This window comes from Gastrolobium bilobum, unplaced genomic scaffold (genome assembly GCF_033153095.1).
Source record: "Gastrolobium bilobum isolate Gb01-03AN ecotype WA unplaced genomic scaffold, APGP_CSIRO_Gbil_v1 utg2264, whole genome shotgun sequence".
NCBI lineage: Eukaryota > Viridiplantae > Streptophyta > Magnoliopsida > Fabales > Fabaceae > Gastrolobium > Gastrolobium bilobum.
In genome coordinates, this window is record NW_026899254.1 from 639,772 (window position 1) to 658,975 (window position 19,204).

The 19,204-nt window shown below is 35.3% G+C and overlaps 2 protein-coding genes across 4 annotated transcripts; both read left to right on the forward strand.

Annotated features, from left to right (window-relative positions):
- The first annotated feature begins 5,867 nt into the window (after positions 1-5,867).
- On the forward strand, positions 5,868-13,604 carry LOC133288823 (nuclear pore complex protein NUP98A). Of its 2 annotated transcripts, none has more exons than XM_061486649.1 (12): positions 5,868-6,017; positions 6,236-6,297; positions 6,551-6,853; positions 7,781-8,419; positions 8,546-8,770; positions 8,868-9,463; positions 10,836-10,923; positions 11,028-11,088; positions 11,291-11,429; positions 11,605-11,718; positions 11,824-11,998; positions 12,783-13,604. In XM_061486649.1, exons 2-12 carry the CDS (start codon positions 6,279-6,281, stop codon positions 13,460-13,462), a joined length of 3,039 nt encoding a protein of 1,012 aa, XP_061342633.1. In that variant the 5' UTR covers positions 5,868-6,017; positions 6,236-6,278; the 3' UTR covers positions 13,463-13,604. The 2 variants fall into 2 exon arrangements, with proteins under 2 accessions (XP_061342633.1, XP_061342634.1); XM_061486650.1 differs by having other exon boundaries at positions 11,037-11,088.
- A 1,314-nt stretch (positions 13,605-14,918) lies between these two features.
- On the forward strand, positions 14,919-18,514 carry LOC133288824 (uncharacterized). 2 transcript variants are annotated; one of them, XM_061486652.1, is made up of 6 exons: positions 14,919-15,226; positions 15,323-15,494; positions 15,585-15,761; positions 15,873-15,956; positions 16,299-16,380; positions 17,785-18,514. In XM_061486652.1, the coding sequence occupies exons 1-6, from the start codon at positions 15,009-15,011 to the stop codon at positions 18,222-18,224; spliced, it is 1,173 nt and encodes a 390-aa protein (XP_061342636.1). In that variant the 5' UTR covers positions 14,919-15,008; the 3' UTR covers positions 18,225-18,514. The 2 variants fall into 2 exon arrangements, with proteins under 2 accessions (XP_061342636.1, XP_061342635.1); XM_061486651.1 differs by having other exon boundaries at positions 14,919-15,494.
- The last annotated feature ends 690 nt before the right edge of the window (positions 18,515-19,204 follow it).

Sequence of the window (19,204 nt, forward strand, 5' to 3'; positions counted from 1 at the left end):
GACATGCCTTTCGATTATTTATTCAATAATGATATGGTGGGCTCAGTTCGTGAAGGACTTCATAAGCTGCCCCATATGTGAGCTGAAGTCACTGGTTCGACATTCTTCCAGTTCGAGGGGTTCCACATTATGTCACTGTTGGGACAGACACATCTCTTGGTGCTTGTGGAGATGGAGTGCCTGCATTCAGAGGTTATGATGAGGGCGTTCTACCAGAACCTCCACTACTCATTGGGCGAGTTGACGTCCCGCGTCTGCGGAGTTGATATTGTCATGATTGCCCCTGTGTGGACAGAGCTTCTCGGCTTCGACTTTGATGCGCAACCAGACGCAGCTATGTACGATGAGACTCCCCTACTATTATTAATGGTTATGATCAGGATGCGATCGTTGTCGAGACTCGGAGGCCTAATGCAATGGCTGACCATTTTACTTAGTATCCTGTGAGCAATTTGAATGTGCATGCTCGTATATTTCATTATGTCATGACACATATCCTGTTCCAGCAGCCGCATAATCACGTGAAGGTGCTGGAGTGTGATTTTGTTATTATGTGGGCCATACTTCACCACATTAAGGTGAACTAGAGGCACTATATATGCATACTGATGCGTAAGGCTGCCAAGTCTAGATCTGCTCCACTTCCCTATGCATTCCTGGTTCAAAAGATATTACATAGATTTGGTGTGCCTATGGGGATTGAAACCCTGAAGACTGTCATGGGCTGGAATGTCAGGTTTGGCAAGCGTCTACTACAACTGTGTGAGATTACTCAGAGGAGGGAGGGTGTGCGACAATGGAAGTCTGCACCTGTGCTCCTGAAGTTCCCCTTCACGAAGATGCTGACACTCCTAACAATGCTGGTGTACCTGCACATTTGCCCCGCGTTCAGCCACCACTTCCTCATGCTCCTGAGGGCGAATAAACCATTGATGATGTTATGACATCCATGCATAACTTGATGTGGGACATGAGTAATGTTATGACATCCATTGGCACCTTGACGATAGAGTTAAGGGGATTTAGACAGGCCCAGTGCAGGTGGCGGTTTGAGATGGAGTTGAAGGTGGGATGCCTGGAGGCAGGGTACAGACAGGGTCCACGCACTGTGGAGGAGTCTGCTGATGAGGACAAGGTGACACACTCAGATACCATACATTAGGTTTTTTTTTATGTATTCACAATTAAGTTTCACTCACTCAGGATCCAGATGTATTTAGGGTTTATCTTGTACTTGGTAGTTTATGTAAAAAAAAAATTATTAATGAAATGATTATTTGTTAATGTTTAACGACTTTATGTTTACATTTTAGCATAGATATTGTTATTTTGCCGCTTAAAATTGATCTGAATATGGGCCATTGCATTTTACATGCGGAAACACCCTACCCAAGTCCAAATGCATTAAACTATGCCAATTGACTCATGGTTTGGTCATTGTTTGACCTAAATGACAACTTGGTATATTGAAACCAAGTTGCCTTTAATGGTTTTGTACGCACTAAGGACTGTTTGTAACCCTTATGCAGCCAATAACGCCTTCCCTGGGTCATAACGTATGAGTATACACATTTACAAACTTATTTTGATAAAAAAAATCGTGGAACAGAAGCTAGATGTCAAACCCAGCTGGTGTACTCGAGTAACCTGTACCGATTTATTCGAGTACACTATACTGTGAAGTGCTTGTATGCATGGGTAAAGATGAAGGCTTACCAGAATCAACTTCAACATATATCTCAATAAAATTTTATACTTTATGATTAACAAAATGCATCTATGACACTATCTACATCTTCATCATCATTGATATCGTTACCAATGCAGTATATTGTATCGTTACCAACTATAGTCTCGTACCTGGCTATCAAGTGATTAATGCATTGGCTGCCTTGAAGCCCCATTTTTTGGTGAATTCTCCTCTTGAGTTCATCGTATGTAGTGCTTCGTTTGATTTTCATCGTTTTCATTTTCTTTAGATTATTGGGACCTTCAAATTGCCTCCCATTGTGGTAGATAAGGTTTGATTTGAACTCATTTTTCACATGAAAATAGGATTAAGGTTTGAATTTGGTTCATATTTTTGAAAAAAACTTGGAATATATAAGTGTAATGACAATGATTTAACAAAATTAAGATTTTAGAGATGGTGATATAAAATACAATCTTGATGGGTTGGAATAGAGATGAGAAACGAGAGAGATTTTGGTGTAGAAAGCATGTAAATGAAAATTGAGGCCGAAACCCACTCATATTGGGGTTTCTGGCGGACAATTACTCGAGTACAAGAGCTGGGTACTCATGTAACTTGTGACATACTCGAGTATAAACCCATGAGTTGTATAAGCAATTTTAACCCGCAAAATGTACTCAAGTATATAAGTTGCATACTCGAGTATGACTTCTAGTCAACGATCAAACATGGGCAGATAGATGTTATGTTTAGCGAAAAGGTCAATTTTTTTAAATAGTTTAAAAATGAGGGCATAGTAGTAATTTTTACTTTAATTAGGGGCACAATGGTCAAAAAGCCGTTGATGAGGAGATTACGATTTATTTTGAAAATATAAGTTAGTGGGTCAGGTTGATTCTCGGATCATGGATTATTGGTTTTAGGCTGACAATAGATTAGTCTATTTTTTACTCTCTCTTTTTCCCTAAAGCCTTTTAAAAGTTAAATAATTTTCATTTTCATTTTTTTTATTTTGTTAGATGCTACTTTTTTTAGGTTGTGTAATTATAATTTTTAATTTTTAGTATAAAATATAAACTTATATTCATGTATTAGGTTGAAGCGGTTAAACCAATTACTCGCAGGATTAAACCAGTGACCCGGTGATCCCATATTCCAACCGAACCAATAGCCGAATTGGTTTTTATATCATCGATTAATATCACCAGCCATTTAGGATTATTGCCTTTAGATGATATCAAAAGCTCACGGAGAGACAACTTTTTACCCGAATTAGATAAATGAGTTATAATTATCAATATCTTACGATACACGATACGATATAATTCACAAGCCTAGTGATACCTATCGTGGGGTGTATCAGAAAGGAGTTTGTATCGAACAATACGATATTGTATCTTACGATACGATACAATACGTGTATTATATGATACAAAAATTAACTCAAAATTTGTAATTTTTAATATAAAAAATAAAGATTTGATTTTGTGATTTAAACCAAAAAATTATATGAAAAACCTGTATTAATAAAGAAAATAATTAAATAAATATTCTATTTTTTTTTATCTATAAGGAAGATAAATGCATTATCATACAAGAACGAGAAAATGTCAACAGGCTTGATAAACGAAATGATATTGACAACAAGAATAATAAAGAAAAAGGACCTCAGATTGTTGAACAAAAAATGAGAGATGAGTTATGTACCAAAAAAAAATTTGAGAGATGAGTCAAATGACTATCCTAATGAAAGAATAAATCTTTGGTACTACTGTTGTATCTAGATTCAGTGCATCTCATCAATGAGAGCATTACACATCAGAGGAGAGAGAAAAAATTTGACATAAAAAAAATAATTTTAACTGACATGTATATTTTTATTGGTGGGGATACACTGAATCTTTGGTACAACAGTAGTACCAAAGATTTATTTCTAATGAAGAGGATGTTGGATTAGTTATGTCACTGGTAGATGCTGATAGTGTGGAAAGATCCGATGCAGCTATCGAGAGATATAAGCTTGCCAGCCCGGAGTGGAGGGAAAGATTAGCTCCTTGTCAGTAGTGATAATATTATTCTTAATGATTGATGTGTAGGAGAATAAATAGTTTGCACTTTAGTTATGTATTTTGCTTATGAGATCCTTTTTGGAATTTAGATTTATATGATATTAATTGTATTATATATTTTTAAATTATTTTTTTATTATATTTATGAATTTTACGATTCGATATAATTCACGGGCAAAAAAATTAAAATATTACTATTTTAATAAATAATTACGAATACATAACTGTTTCGAAACTATCTACAGATCTATTGCACTCATTCACGTCCAAATTAGGCTTGACTATTCACGCCCAAATTAGGCGTGACACCCAAGGCATTCACGCCTAATTTAGGCGTGAATCATCTGGTGTTGACACGTGGCAAAAAAAAGTCAACTTACGAATCGTAAAACTTTGAAAAGCCATAACTTTTGACTCGGGTATCCGAATGAGGTAATTCTTTTTTTGATTTTTACATAACTTTTTGAGATCTACGCAATGACATCTTATTTGATATATTTTATCTCTCACAAACACAATTCAAATTTACAATAATTGTATTATATAGTGTATTACCAAAAAAAAAATTAAAAAATTATTAATAATATGAAAAACAAAATAAAGATTTAATTTGTGATTTAAACTCAAAAATCAATTTGAAAATCTTTATTAATAAAGAAAATAATTAAATAAATATTCTAAACACTTGGTAGAATATTATATAAATGTGTATATATTTTAATAATTACGAATATATTGCACTCATTCACGCCCAATAATGGTACTATAACATTAAATTCAAAATTCAAAATTCAAATACCTCCAATAAGTTGATTGCATTTTGTATTTAATAGGAGTTGATTGTGTTTTGTATTTAATAGGAGCTGATTGCGTTGTAATTTTATGAGTTGATTATAGATTGTCGCCAATTCAAATAAATTTGCTGGTGGTTATTTGAATTTTTTATTTAATTTAATAGGAGTTGATTGCGTTTTGTATTTAATAGGAGCTGATTGCGTTTTGTATTTAATAGGAAATTTGGTGTCATCTTATTTATAGATGAGTTAATCCACTTTGATGCCATCTTTATAGTATAACATTGTTGTAAATTTGAATTGTATTTGCGAGAGATAAAACATATCAGATGAGATGTCATTGCGTACATCTCGAAAAGTTATGTAGAATCAAAACAAGAATTACCTCATTCGGATACCCGAGTCAAAAGTTATGGCCTTATAAAGTTTTACGGTTAAACTATTAATTTTTTGTACCACGTGTCAACACCAGACGAGTCACACTTAATTTAGACGTGAATGGCTTGAGAGACACGCCTAATTTGGACGTGAATGAGTGCAATAGATCATTCACGATATAAAAAATTCGTCAAACAGTACAGGATAGGTATTGCGATTTAACAACTTTGTGTTAGACCATTTTTTATTTCTTTTGAAAATCTAATTCGGAAAGTGATTTTTTTAATGCAATATTTTGTTGTCTTAAAACTAAATATTTAACTTACAGGTTGAAATAAGTAAAAAAAATAAAATGGGAAGCTAAAAATGTATATCACTTAAGAGATAAAACCTAATTAAAAAATTGTAAAAAACAATAGGTATTACTAAAATATTGCACTATCAAATATCAAAAGAAGTTGGGAAGTTGTCATTGGGTGGACATTCTAAAATTTTATATAAATAGATAAAATCAGATTGAGGATTTCTAAAAATAGAAAAAACCTAAAATAAATAAATAACATCTATCCTTTCAAAGAATATAAACTTAGATCCTTTTAGATCCTAACCGTTGATTTCTGTTCATCAGCGGTTATAATTTATTGAATTAAAATTATTAATTAATTTATAATAAATTTGGCCCATTAAGTTTGGCCCAATAGATTATAATCGTTGATGGACAGAAATTAACGGTTAGGATCTAAAAGAATATAAACTTATATATTTAAAAAGATCAAATGCCTTGACTGAAAAAATAAAATAAAATAAAACAAAATAAAATGAAATCCCTCGGATGAGGGTAACCGTGTTCGTGTATTGGCGGAAATTTTACGCTAATGAGGCCTATATATAAACAAGAAAATGCTTGATTCAATCCTAGTCTGTGTAACTGTGGTTGATTGAAGCCAAAGGTAAAACGCTGTGGCTGAACCCAACCCTAACACCGTTCAAGTCATTGACTTCGAAACAGTTTCTCTTTTCATTCTCTTGCCCTAATCGCACGATTCAACTTGTGCAGCCAAGATCTATCTTCCCAATTCCACTGTAAGCGTTTTTTTCCCCCCTCTTAAACTCAGAACTCGCATTTTCGTCGTTTAATTCCTGTGATTTACGTGATATAATGTCGATGATAAATCCATCAAAACCTTACGACAAGCTGCGTTTTGCGTATTTCTTTCTTGTTATTTTTATTTTCTTCGTATTGTGAAGAAGCAGAGAAAAGAAAAGCTAATGATTTGATGTGTGTTCAAAATCGATTGCAGTTAGAGAGAAACAAGTTACCACTGTGTTTGGAAAGTTATAAGGATGTTCGGTTCAACAAACCGTAAGTTTCACCTCCTTTTCTATTATACTGTCCGTTAACTTGCTTTCTTTCTCGGTTTCTGATTAGGCTTATTGCATATTTGTTGGAGTGTTGGGGTCCTTATGGTTCCTTTTCACTGTCAAAATTGAATAATCTTTGTTAAATGGTGTTAGGAGTGATCTAAGTATTGGACAATGATTGTTTTTCATTTAGTATTCTTTGTTGTTGTTGTTGTTAATATCAAAATATTAATGAATGGAAATTATTTTAACAGCTTTTGGGCAGTCATCGACGAGCCCATTTGGCTCTCAGTCAGTTTTTGGACAGAACAATTCAAATAGCAATCCTTTTGCCGCTAAGCCATTTGGTAGTACAACTCCATTTGGTGCGCAAACAGGTAGTTCCATGTTTGGAGGTACTTCTACTGGTGTATTTGGTGCAGCTCAATCCTCTTCTCCCTTCTCTTCCACTACAGCTTTTGGTGCTTCGTCTTCACCAGCTTTTGGTAGTTCAGTGCCTGCTTTTGGGTCATCTTCAACTCCAGCTTTTGGCAGTTCATCATCATCATCATTTGGTGGTAAGCATGTACATGGATTGCTTTTGTTATTACATTTATTAGTTGCCTCTTCCTTTTATTCATTATACAGTCTTCTTGGACCCTTTGAAAACCAGTTTAGTGATGTGTAATTTGTGGAAAGCTCATGATTTTAGTGAACCAAAATACCAGTTTTCAGATATAAATACTTTCTGCTGCTTCTCTTGTGCGATATAGCAGTCTTCTAGGATTCTATGTAGTGCTCAGCTAATGCTTTTTGGAGGGAATTGTTTTTATGATGGACTTGCAAAACAAATGGGGAGCTTTTTCTATTCTGAATTTACTTTTTTTATGCGTACTTTTTTATTTCATTTGGCATGATATCTTATCCTCTACTGGCTTGTACTTCATTTGTTTACTACTGGTATTGTGACCTACGAAATGTTTTTGCTATGAATGCTAATACACATATGAGGACAGAGTATAGACGTTCAGCCACTCAAATACAATTTTGAAAATGTCAGACTTTGTAAAGGAGTAGATTTGTTTATACTCTATGTATGATAATACAGAGGAAATACTGCATTCTGTTTACGGATTTGTTCCCCACCCCCACCCCTAAGTTTTTTTTATTTACATGTCAGTACATTGTTATCATTAGAAACACAGGATAATGCCAAATCTCATGTGAAAGTGAAACAATTAAGAACAATAACATTATGAAGAGATGACATTCCTTTCTGCTGTATATTCTCTCTATCCATTACCAGTTTGTAGTTCTCTTTAAAGACTTGAAGATTGCATAACTTAACAACTGAGATATGCATCAGTAGTTTATGGCATCGTTGAATTTTTTACGTATAATGATAGCAAACATTATTATCTTTTGCTTTCTTTTCTTCCTTTTTCATATTTATTTTATCTAAGGTTTTCTAATTCAATCTGAGAATCAACTCTCTTGTTTCCTAGGATCATCAGTTTTTGGTCAGAAGCCTGTTTTTGGAGGCTTTGGATCTACTCCTACTCAAACAAGTCCATTTGGAAGTGCCACCCAACCATCACAACCAGCATTTGGAAGCAGCATATTTGGTTCCTCTACTCCTTTTGGGGCGTCAACTCAGCCAACATTTGGTTCAACAGGCAACCCTGCTTTTGGTGGTTCCGCATTTGGTGCTACAAGTGCCCCTGCATTTGGTGGCACGAGCACCCCTGCATTTGGTGCAACGAGTACTCCTGCATTTGGTGCAACTAGCACCCCTGCTTTTGGTGCAAGTGCAACTACCACCCCTGCATTTGGTTCAACCTCAAGCCCACCTTTTGGGAGCACGGGGAGTGCATTTGGTGTGTCAAGTGCTCCTGTGTTTGGAGGTGGGGGAGCATTTGGGGCCTCAAGTAACCCTATGTTTGGTTCATCAAGTACGTCTGCTTTTGGCACTTCAAGTACTCCATCATTTGGGGCTTCTAGTTCTCCTGCTTTTGGTGCTTCTAGCTCCCCGGCCTTTAGTTTTGGTTCTGCTCAAGCTTTTGGTCAGTCCACTTCTACATTTGGTAGCAGCAGCCCATACGGGAGTACAACCTCTCCCTTTGGAGGTCAGAGTTCTGCATTTGGTAAGTTCAAAAGCCATTAAAATTTTGACTACTTTGTGGTATATCTATTTTCAAGACATAAGGGACTTCTGTATCTTAATGCCTTTTTTGTTATTAAAAGTTATTTTTACATATTTTCTCATGCAGGATCCCAGACTCCAACACCGACTTTTGGAAATCCTGGTATGGGACAATCAGGTTTTGGAGTTCAACGGGGTGGAAGTAGAGTTGCTAGTTACACACCAACAACTGAAGCAGATAGTGGTACCTCTGGACAGACTGCAAAATTGGAGTCCATATCAGCCATGCCTATTTACAAAGATAAAAGTCATGAGGAGCTAAGATGGGAGGACTATCAATTGGGAGATAAAGGTACTTTTTTATTTAACTATAAATAATTTGATAATCCTGCTGGGTTTCATTGCAGTATTGATGACCTTGACTTCTATTATATTTAATTGAAATTTAGGTGGACCACTTCCCTCTGCCCAGTCAACTGGTTTAGCAGGCTTTAGTTCATCTACAACACAGACAAATGCCTTTTCTCCTTCACCAGTGTTTGGTCAATCATCAGCCAATCCTTTCTCTAGCACAACGCCATCTAATTCTAATCCATTTGCACCGAAGACTTCAACTTTTTCTTCTGGATTTGGAACTTCTGCTGCTCCTGCCTTCAGTTCATCAGCTTTTGGTTCTTCAACATCAGCTACAGCACCTTCTATATTTGGCTCATCCACGTCTGTATTTGGAGCTAACTCTTCTTCATCACCGAGCTTTGGACAATCTGCATCCCTGTTTAATCCTGCTCCTGCTCAGGGTGCGTCATCCCCATTTGGCACAAGCACTTTTGGAAACACCCAGTCATCCCCGTTATTTAGTTCTGCACTCCCTACAGTTGCACAGACAGGTTCTACTTTTGGACAGAATACCTCCCCCTTTGGGCAGACTACATCTTTTAGTCAATCAAGCTTGTTCAATTCACCTTCTTCTGGGCTTGTTGGAAGCATTTTCTCAACCAGTGCACCACTCACTTCTAACAATCTAACAGGTTTTGGTCAAACAGCGGTGAGTAGTTTTGTATTTAATAATGCTTTTCACTTATAGTCTTTTTATTTTCCCATAAAGATCAGAATTTTTTTATGAGTCAAGCGAAAATGTAATCTTGCTTGAGCTGAACTTTACAAACTTACTGAGCTTTTTACAAAACTGGTTATGTCAATATTCTAAAAATATTGCATATAAATGATAAATAGAGCAACAATCACCACCAAGCCTTATCCAATTATGTAGGGTTGGCTACATGGATCAATATATGTCATTGGGCTCTATTAAAAACCAAATTCAGTAAAAGTGTAAAAGCGTTTGTAAATTATTGTTTTAATATTAAATGAGCTATTGCAAACTAAGCAAATGAAAGATTATCTGTATGAAATATGATCATACTATTTAAACATTAAACAAGCTATTGTAAGCTAAGTAACTGAAAGATTATCTGTATGAAATATGATTATACTATTTAAAAATTAAAGAAGCTATTTGCAGCTTAAACAAATGAGGTATTGTTTATGTTGAGATAGAGAACCATACGTGTTTCACTTCCCAAAAGATTAAGCTATTGGGAGACTTGATCCTTAACGAAGATCAGAGAGTAAGTTGAGAGAGAAGAGAGAAATGAGTGAGAGAATCCATTGGAAGATCTGAATGTTATTAAAACAATACAATAAGACACAAGCACAGCTATTATTTATATAGAGAATGTGGAGCTGACTCAGCAATGAGTCAGTTAACTAACAGAAACTGACTAGATCTAACAAAATAACACTAGGATATATAATCTGCTGTAACTCAGCATACAGTAAATGCCCAGCTAGACAGTGCATAAAGCAACAGATAGAGCAGTAACCAATAGGTAATTCTATATCTATGATAATCCTCGACAAGGTATCAGAGTACAATGGCCAACTGATTAGGAGTTCGGTCTCTGATGCCCCATTCTTTGTAATTAAAATTAAGTTTCAGCCCAAAAAGCTATTGCTTTTAGGGGGCTTTTTTGAGATATAAAACCATTTCAAGGTCCTCTACACAACAGCCTAAGCTTTTGAGAGAGTTGGTTCCGAGCTATTTATATATCATTACTCACACAGACTTCAATTGCGAGGATGTTCCAACTTGATTCAATTACACCTTTAGATCCCGCATAATGAATTATGAATCCTTCGTGGAATTATTGATGTGAACTTATAGAGCATAAATTTTAAAATAGTTAATTTATTCATATGTGGATATTTCTGACTAAACTTAGCATCTTTATATGTTAATTAATTTAATTGTATTTTGTCCATTTTCAAGTTTGAAATCTTTGTGTTATGCATGTATAGTGAGTTAATGGACTCTCAAGTTTTTACCATGTTTTGTTTGTTTGACTTTATACGTGCAGCCATCCATGTCAACACCTTTCCAACCCGCACAAGTTGCTCAATCCAGTGGTACTTTTGCCTTTAGCAACTATGGCCAGACACAACCTGGTCAGTTCAATAATTATATATGCATATACTACTTGTTATGTTTCATGAAATGGTATTAGGATTAATGTTTGGAATTGATTGTTTTACCCTACTGTCTTAAATAGCTGGTGCAGGTAACTTCAGTGGCGCTCCAGGCATGTTTGGTCAGAATAATTTTGGACTTCCGTAAGTTACACTTGTTTTAGTTTCTCAGAGTTATGCATTTACTTTCAATTTTTATATTTGTTTGCACCTTTGGGGGGTGACCAAGGGGCAGTGACTTTTCTCAGACTCATTTGTGTAATGTATCTTTTTATCTTCTCTCTCTCTTTTTTTTTGGAATAGAATGTTATTTTATTTTTTCGTTTGGATGTTTTTTGTTTGACAGGTCTTCTACCCAGAGCTCTATGGTCGTACAAGCAGCACCCCTTACTAATCCATTTGGAACACTTCCTGCTTTGCCTCAGATGTCAATTGCTCGAGTTGGAACCACTCCTTCAATTCAATATGGAATCTCTAGCATGCCTGTAAAACTATATTTCTTGATTTTAACTTTATGATTTTGTTATTTTTATACTGGTTTTGTACTTTAACTTGAGCAGGAATTATTTCAATTTTTTTGCTATCCAAACTATAGTCAACCTTTGAGTGGTTTTACTTTTTATGAAAGTGAATAAGTTTCAAGCTGACACTTCATTTCAGGCTCTAGACAAACCTGCTAATGCTAGAATATCATCTTTATTGACTTCTCGACACCTCTCAAGACGAATCAAGTTTCCTGTCAGGAAATATAATTCTAAGAATGATGGAGCAAAGGTGTGTAATTGTATTTTCATTTATTATCGATCTGTTTTTCTATTATAACATGGCTTTTATGATGCTGAATATGGTATGTATCTTAACTATACCGCTCTCTTGCAGGTTCCATTCTTTAGTGATGATGAGGATACTCCAACCACACCTAAGGCTGATGCTCTTTTCATTCCTAGGGAAAATCCAAGGGCGTTAATCATTAGTCCCATAGAGCAGTGGCCTGGAAGGGCTTCCGAGAAAGCATCATCTTTCAAGGATAGATCCACACCAGTGAATGAGAATGGTAATATCTTAATTGATTGCATTTAGTGTTCTGTCCTACTTGAGTTGTAGGAATAAAGTAGTGTGTTTTATACAATGGTGATTAGGCGTGCCATACAAATATTTGTGAATATATTTCTGCTCTAGGACATTGGGCACCACTTTCTAATGGGATTTTGAAAACCTTACTTATGGATGAGTAGTGTCTCATTCCTTCTATAATGTCTATGGAGAGAACAAGCACATTCTGCCTTATTTAGGGTATGTTTGGATAAGCTTTTAAAAAAGAAGTTTTATAAATTTTTTATAGATGTTTTTCAAAAGCTACTCTTTCTAACTTATGAGAAAAACAAAAACTTTTTTTTCTTGGTTCGTTAGAAACACAAAAAAGGTTACAAATAAAATAGCCCTTATTTTATGTGTAATGTTCCGGAATTATCTCTAAAGAAGCATGTATCATTCCTGCTGATTGGACCAGGCGACCAGCTCATTGTGAATTTCTAATATTAAATTATAAAGGATAGCTGTAGCTTTATTGATCTCATCTGATCACAAATTTTGGATTATTTTATTGAACATTGGTTGTTGTGCTCCTTTAGTTGCAATGACATCCCTGGTTGCCGTGGATGGTAATGCACGTATTATTAAGTCACTATGTTTAAACAAATTTTAAAATCATGGATACCCTCCCACATAGTGAGGTGATTGTATACATGGATGATGCAAAGAAACCTGCCAAAAAAATTATGCATTTTATAATTTTTATAGCTTTATTCCTGTGCCATAATTTCTGTGAATGATTCCAGAAACTGCAGTAGAAAATGGTCATGTCAAGGAGCAAGTTCAACCTACAACAACAGAGCAGGTGGTATCCAATGGGAGTAATGAAGACCATTCTCCACAAAAGGCGGGCATGTATAAGACCCTCAGCGGGTACAGAGCTGGTGAGGCTGCCATTGTGTATGAACATGGAGCTGATGTCGAGGCATTAATGCCAAAGCTTCGACGTTCTGATTACTACACTTTGCCTCGAATTCATGAACTGGCGGCCAAGGAAAGAGCTGAACCAGGATTCTGCAGTCATGTCAAGGAGTTCGTGGTTGGAAGGCAAGGTTATGGAAGCATCAGATTTTTGGGTGAGACAGATGTACGAGGGCTTGATCTTGAGTCCCTTATTCAGTTTAACAATCGTGAGGTGGTTGTATACATGGATGATGCAAAGAAACCTCCTGTTGGACAAGGGCTGAATAAGCCTGCTGAGGTAACACTCCTCAACATAAAATGTGTTGATAAAAAAACTGGAAATCAGTATACGGAAGGGCCAAAGATCGAGAAATACAAGGAGATGCTTAAGAGAAAGGCTGAGGACCAAGGTGCTGAATTTGTATCATATGATCCCACCAAAGGAGAGTGGAAGATTAAGGTCAACCACTTCAGTGTCTACAAGCTGGTAGATGAAGACAGTTGGATAAATGTTGACAAATGAAGGTTGGTCCCGTAAAATATAGGGGATGACAACATTACACTTAAATAGTTTCAGAACGGACTCCTGCTTTAAAGTGTTTTTTGTTTTTTCCTGTAAATTTTTACTGTTTTATGTTGATAGAGCAAGTTGTTGATGTGCTTTCTATCTTGCTTTGGGTTTTTTTTTTAATAGATCGTACAGTTGGGGATGTTCAAATGTTGTTTTGCTAGTATCATTTTTTCTCAACTTCTTAAATACTATTAAATTTGTTTTGCTATGGTGGTGTTTGATATGACATTTTTTATTTCATACGATGTGATTCTTAAGAATATTATCAAAATGTGTTTGGTTTGTTTAAAAATATTCCTTAAATATTTGGAATTTTTTCAAGAATATGACTTATTTTTATTTCAGGACAATAGTCGGAAACATACTTGACATTTTATCGAAAATACACAATGTCAATTTCGATCAAATTCTTAATTATGCTATCAGTCACCAAATCTAATGTAATAATATAACAAGTCATAGGATAAAGTTGTTCAATCCATAAACTAAAGCAATTTATCGAATGTTCATACCCAGAATGATCCTTAGTTAGTTTGTTCTGTTTGTTTATTTTCCCTAATATCCAAAAAAGAAGAAGCAATTTATCGAATTACATTTGCCATCATGGCAATCAACGAAAATGTCATCAACATATTGTGTCAACTTTGGTGGGACAATAAATAGAAGATAATGAAAATAATCATATGGGTCTACTCCATAAATTTAAAAGGGTTAGTATTTGAATGTAAATTTTCGAGTAATTTGAAAATAAACTACAATTAAAAACAATATCTTCGTATTACCTAATTAAATGTAAATAAGAGATTTGATATCTCTCAAATATCGGATTCTGCACGAACTTCACAAAAAATTGCACTAACAATATAATGAATGGACTTTGCTTATGCTACAAACATAATAAATTGTACCTCAACCCATATCAACAAAATTTATATCAATAAGGTTTATACTAATTCCTTTACCTAAACTGAATCGTCATCAATCCATTTTTCTTTCTTTTTTAATATACATTTGCTTCTTCTTTTTTCATGTTTTGATTCTAGGAAGATACAGCTTAACACTTACAGAAGTGTGTCATATTACGAATAGTTTGGTTAAGTCAATAAAAAAAGGAAAAAAAATATAACAACTTAAAATTAACAATTTAAAACATTATTATCATCATTATTATTTTATAGTTGATGTTATTAAATTATTAAAAACGCAGAATTCAAGGTTCCATTTAAGTCTTGGAATAGTTAATGTCATTAAATTATTATTATTATTATCATCATTATTATTTTGATATATATTATCCGATGAAAACGTATTGTGACCGCTAATCTGATGATCCTTATCCGTATCCGTATCTCTCCACGACAGTGTGTCGTGTTGTTCAGTATCCCTTAAAGAGCCCATTTCTTTTTCTTACTCGTCCCTTATTTATCTTGTTAGCCAAAATTCTCCTTAATAATCAATCGCTGTGCTTTCATGCCCCCACCATTTATCGATTAAATTTATGGAAATTTTGCAGAGACCCACAATTGTTGACATATTAGGAGACTTTCTCATGTTCATAGCTCCGTTATGGATAGCTGTTATCTTCGGTGTTATCGTCGGTTGGGTTTGGAAACCCGAATGGGCCATCCACCTTAGGGATCTCTTCAAGTGCTTTCGCTTCCCTTGGCCCCTTAATTCGGACCTCCAAAACGACTCTGCGTTTTCGTACTCCACCAGGTTTCGTAATTTTGCATTTCTATTTCATTTCATTTCATTTCGTTGTAATTTCATTCTAATTTGTAACCGTTTTTCGATTGTGCAATGCATGCGCAGTTCGAGTTCGTCAGAGATTGAAAAAGACGCGAGTCCTGGTTCGGTGACGGAGCAAGATTTGCAACATTTATGCAAGTTGGTTGAGGAAAAAGATGGTGGTCCTACTTGGATTCAGATGATGGATCGTTCTACCCCAACCATGAGTTATCAAGCTTGGCGTAGGGATCCAGAGGTATTATTATTTGATTGGATTGGTTCAACTTGAATATGCAATTGAAAATTGTAATGTATGGTTTATTGGTTTTGTTTGTTTGTTTGTTAGAGTGGACCGCCTCAGTATCGGAGCAGAACTGTGTTCGAAGATGCGAGTCCTGAGTTGGTTAGGGATTTCTTTTGGGATGATGATTTCCGTTTGAAGTGGGATGACATGCTTATATATGCTTCAACCATACAAGAGTGTGCTCTCACTGGAACAATGCTAGTGCACTGGGTGCGCAAGGTTTGTTAGTTAGTTAGTTATTTTTGTATTACCCGAAGCTTCATTGTATTCTAACTTTATCTCTCTCACTTTCTTGCATTCTCATTTTTTTGCAATTCTCGCTTGCTACAGTTTCCCTTCTTTTGCAGTGATAGAGAATATATCATTGGTCGTCGAATTTGGGACGCAGGACAAGCCTACTACTGTGTAACTAAGGTATGCAAGCTAACAAATATCTCACGTTCTTGTGAAGTCTTAGATACTAATTTGTGTGTTGGGATTGGGTATGTTAAGATTTTCTTGTTTCATCCATGAAGAGTTAACAAGCTAGTTTTTGCTGGATCTTTCATAATATTCTTATAATAGAAGACTTAAGTTAAGAGTTACACTAGTACAAGTTTGTATTGTGAAGTATGCTCCATGGTCGTCTCACTTGACTTGAGACTTTACTTACTGGAATTTAACAAGCTATTTCCCATTTTAGAGAATTGCTAATAGATAATTATGATAATTTTCTCATTCTTTGATATCAATTTGTGGCATATTTTGCTTCTTCAGGGAGTGCCTTGCTCCTCTATGCCAAGGCATAGCAAACCTAAACGAGTTGATCTATATTATTCGAGCTGGCGTATTCGAGCAGGTAATGAGCAACTTAGAGCTAAATTCTTGAAAGTACTATCTATTTGACAAGCATTGCATGTGTTAGTAAATTATTAATGTGTGTACATATTTGAATTATCAGCTATGGTTTTAGAAAAGCTTACCAATATGTATTTTGGAATATGTTTTCTAGGACTCCGTTTTTTCTTTTGAATTCTTTTTGGGTTTGTCAACTTTCGAATCCAACAAGGTTGGGATGAAGGTGATGATGATGTTGATGATCCTCGGATAAAAAATCAATTTTAGTTTGGAATTGAGAGCTGGTACATGGATTTTATTTTTTTTTTCCTTTTTTATTTTTAGACCAAACTAAGAGAAGGCTTTCAGATGTTTTATTTGGAATGATCCCCTTGCCTTCAGTATGGTTCTACGTCTGGAATCTTGAGGTTCATATCTAACCTTTGACATATGGTTTAGATTGGGCATTTTTGGTTTTTATCCTTTGCTATCTAGGTAATTTTGTCAACAACCAAGCCTTATTCAACCTGGTAGGTTAGCTACATGGATCAATTAATGCCATTATTCCAAAATTTAAATGAAAACCATTATTCCAGTCTAGAGTTGGTTCGCGTTATGCTTGAACTTTAAACAATATTATTAAGTGGTAAAAAAATTATCAACAGGCCCATCATTCCATTTTTAAAAACTAACCATAGCCCATAATATCATCAATGCATGCTATTGTGCTTTTTTTGTTGCTACTAGGTTTAAGTTCGGAACAATTTCAAAGTAACATTTTGGGTCAATTGTTACCCACTTCCCAAACGTGGTAAGCAGGGGATTTGAGCAAACGATGTAATTGTTCTAAACTTTCTCTTGCATTCATTCATTCTTAATTTGCTCTTCTCTTGTATTTTCGTTCATCTAGCTCAGCATCCTCATCTACGCTACATATATTATGTTTCTTTCGTTGGCACTTAACTGGCCAAAGTTTACTACCATATAGCATGTTGGTCTTATAGATGTGTGGTAGAATTTTGATAGGCTGATCTCAATTTATGCTTAAACCGTGCAATTTGTGTTTGATGTGTTCCCCAATTTTCATACCCAAATTATTGCTAACTTGTGTCTTACTGAACTAGCATTCCATGTTCTCTGTCATACTCCTACTTAACTGGGACTCAATTTTAGAATTTACTCGTCTCAAATCATCAATTAAGACTTCATTATTGTCTAAAAATTATTGCTCTTTAAATTTGGAATCCAGCTGGGAGATTAAGGTTTCATATAAATGATGGAACCTGAGAAAGTTCTGTTTATTTTCCTCAAAGTAGGATTTATATCATGGGATGCCAAAAAAATCTTTAAATTCTGTATTATTTTCATTTGTTGTGGTTTTATAAACAATAGAGATTTATGTGCATCTGTTGCATATGTGGATCAGTTAAATCAAGAAAAGATGGCCAGCTAACTGCATGTGAAGTGTTATTGTTTCATCATGAAGATATGGGCATACCCTGGGAAATTGCTAAGCTTGGAGTTCGTCAGGGTATGTGGGGAGCTGTCAAGAAGTTTGATCCTGGACTACGGACATATCAGAAAGAGAGAGCTTCTGGTGCCCCATTGTCACGCTGTGCTTGTGCTGCTAAAATCAACACTAAAGTAACTGCAGACTATCTGAGGTCTCTGGAAAACACAACCAGTAACTTGTTGGAGACTGAAAATCAGGAATCTTCTGGCAAACCAATTGGGAGAAACATACCTAAGCTTCTAGTTGTTGGTGGAGCCATTGCCCTTGCCTGCACTCTTGACCAAGGACTACTGACTAAGGCAGTTATATTTGGAGTCGCCCGGAGGTTTGCAAAAATTGGAAGGAGGTTATGATACATTATGCTTTTTGCTTCTTTGAGAAATTGCCAGCCAAGTCTTTCAGGCAGTAGAATTAGAAACAGAGATCTCAGATCTTGCTTTCAAGCATCAGTTTGCAGGCATGATTCAAGAGGAATGGTACTATTCTTTCTCCATTTGTTTGAGCTATGAGGAAGCTTTTAATTGGAATAGGGACATTGTATATTTAAGTCATTGAAAATTCTCGTGCTGCAGAGCACGAATAACACCAATCTTCCTGTTCTTTTTCTTTGGTTCATGTTATCTTATTGTTAGCTTCTCCGGTCTTTCGTGTCTTGTCGACCTTCTCAAGTTGAGTTCATTTAGAATGCATTTGAAATGGAGTACATAGTTACCTATGTGCTATTGTGGTTATAGTCTTAATAGACCTGACCAGCGATACAAATTAGACAATATTGGAGGGAAATTTTGAAAGACCAGAACACTGACAACATACCAAAAACATAACAATAGTTGGAGCTAAAATTTCAAAAAAGGAAAAATAGAAGCAAAACACTAAACCACAGACCAAATAACCAAATTCGTATGTTAAACATAACAATAGTTGGACCGGAAAATTGGAAGCAATAAAACACTTACAGCAGACCAAATGAATCGAAATTCGTATCCAATGCACAACAATAGTTGCAGAAAAAATTTGCAACAGCCAAAAATACTGACACCAGATGAAATCATCAAAATTTTTGAACAAATCTCCTTATCTATTGCTATCTACTTGTAATGGCTTGAGTACAAGGACTTATTTCTGTTCTAAAGCAGGAAAAGGAAGCTCAGATACACCAAACCTGGTTATCTGCTGCTATCTACGCGCCATGGCCTGAGTATAAGGAACTTTTCCTGTTCTCAAACAGGAAAAGGAAGTTCAGATACACACAAAAGCTAGTGATAATATGCCATCCAATTAAAAAGTTTCTTCCTGTGGCGCTTAAGAAAATAAAGTGCATAATTTTGATGAG

What these genes read in the sequence shown, in the direction of transcription:
- LOC133288823 (XM_061486649.1), top strand. An exon ending in CTATCAATTGGGAGATAAAG is followed by an intron (nt 8,771 to 8,867) that starts GTACTTTTTTAT and finishes ATTGAAATTTAG; the next exon opens with GTGGACCACTTCCCTCTGCC. An exon ending in CTATGGCCAGACACAACCTG is followed by an intron (nt 10,924 to 11,027) that starts GTCAGTTCAATA and finishes TGTCTTAAATAG; the next exon opens with CTGGTGCAGGTAACTTCAGT.
- LOC133288824 (XM_061486651.1), top strand. Translation starts at nt 15,009, where the DNA reads ATGGAAATTTTGCAGAGACCCACAATTGTTGACATATTAGGAGACTTT. An exon ending in CTTGGCGTAGGGATCCAGAG is followed by an intron (nt 15,495 to 15,584) that starts GTATTATTATTT and finishes TTTGTTTGTTAG; the next exon opens with AGTGGACCGCCTCAGTATCG. An exon ending in TAGTGCACTGGGTGCGCAAG is followed by an intron (nt 15,762 to 15,872) that starts GTTTGTTAGTTA and finishes CGCTTGCTACAG; the next exon opens with TTTCCCTTCTTTTGCAGTGA.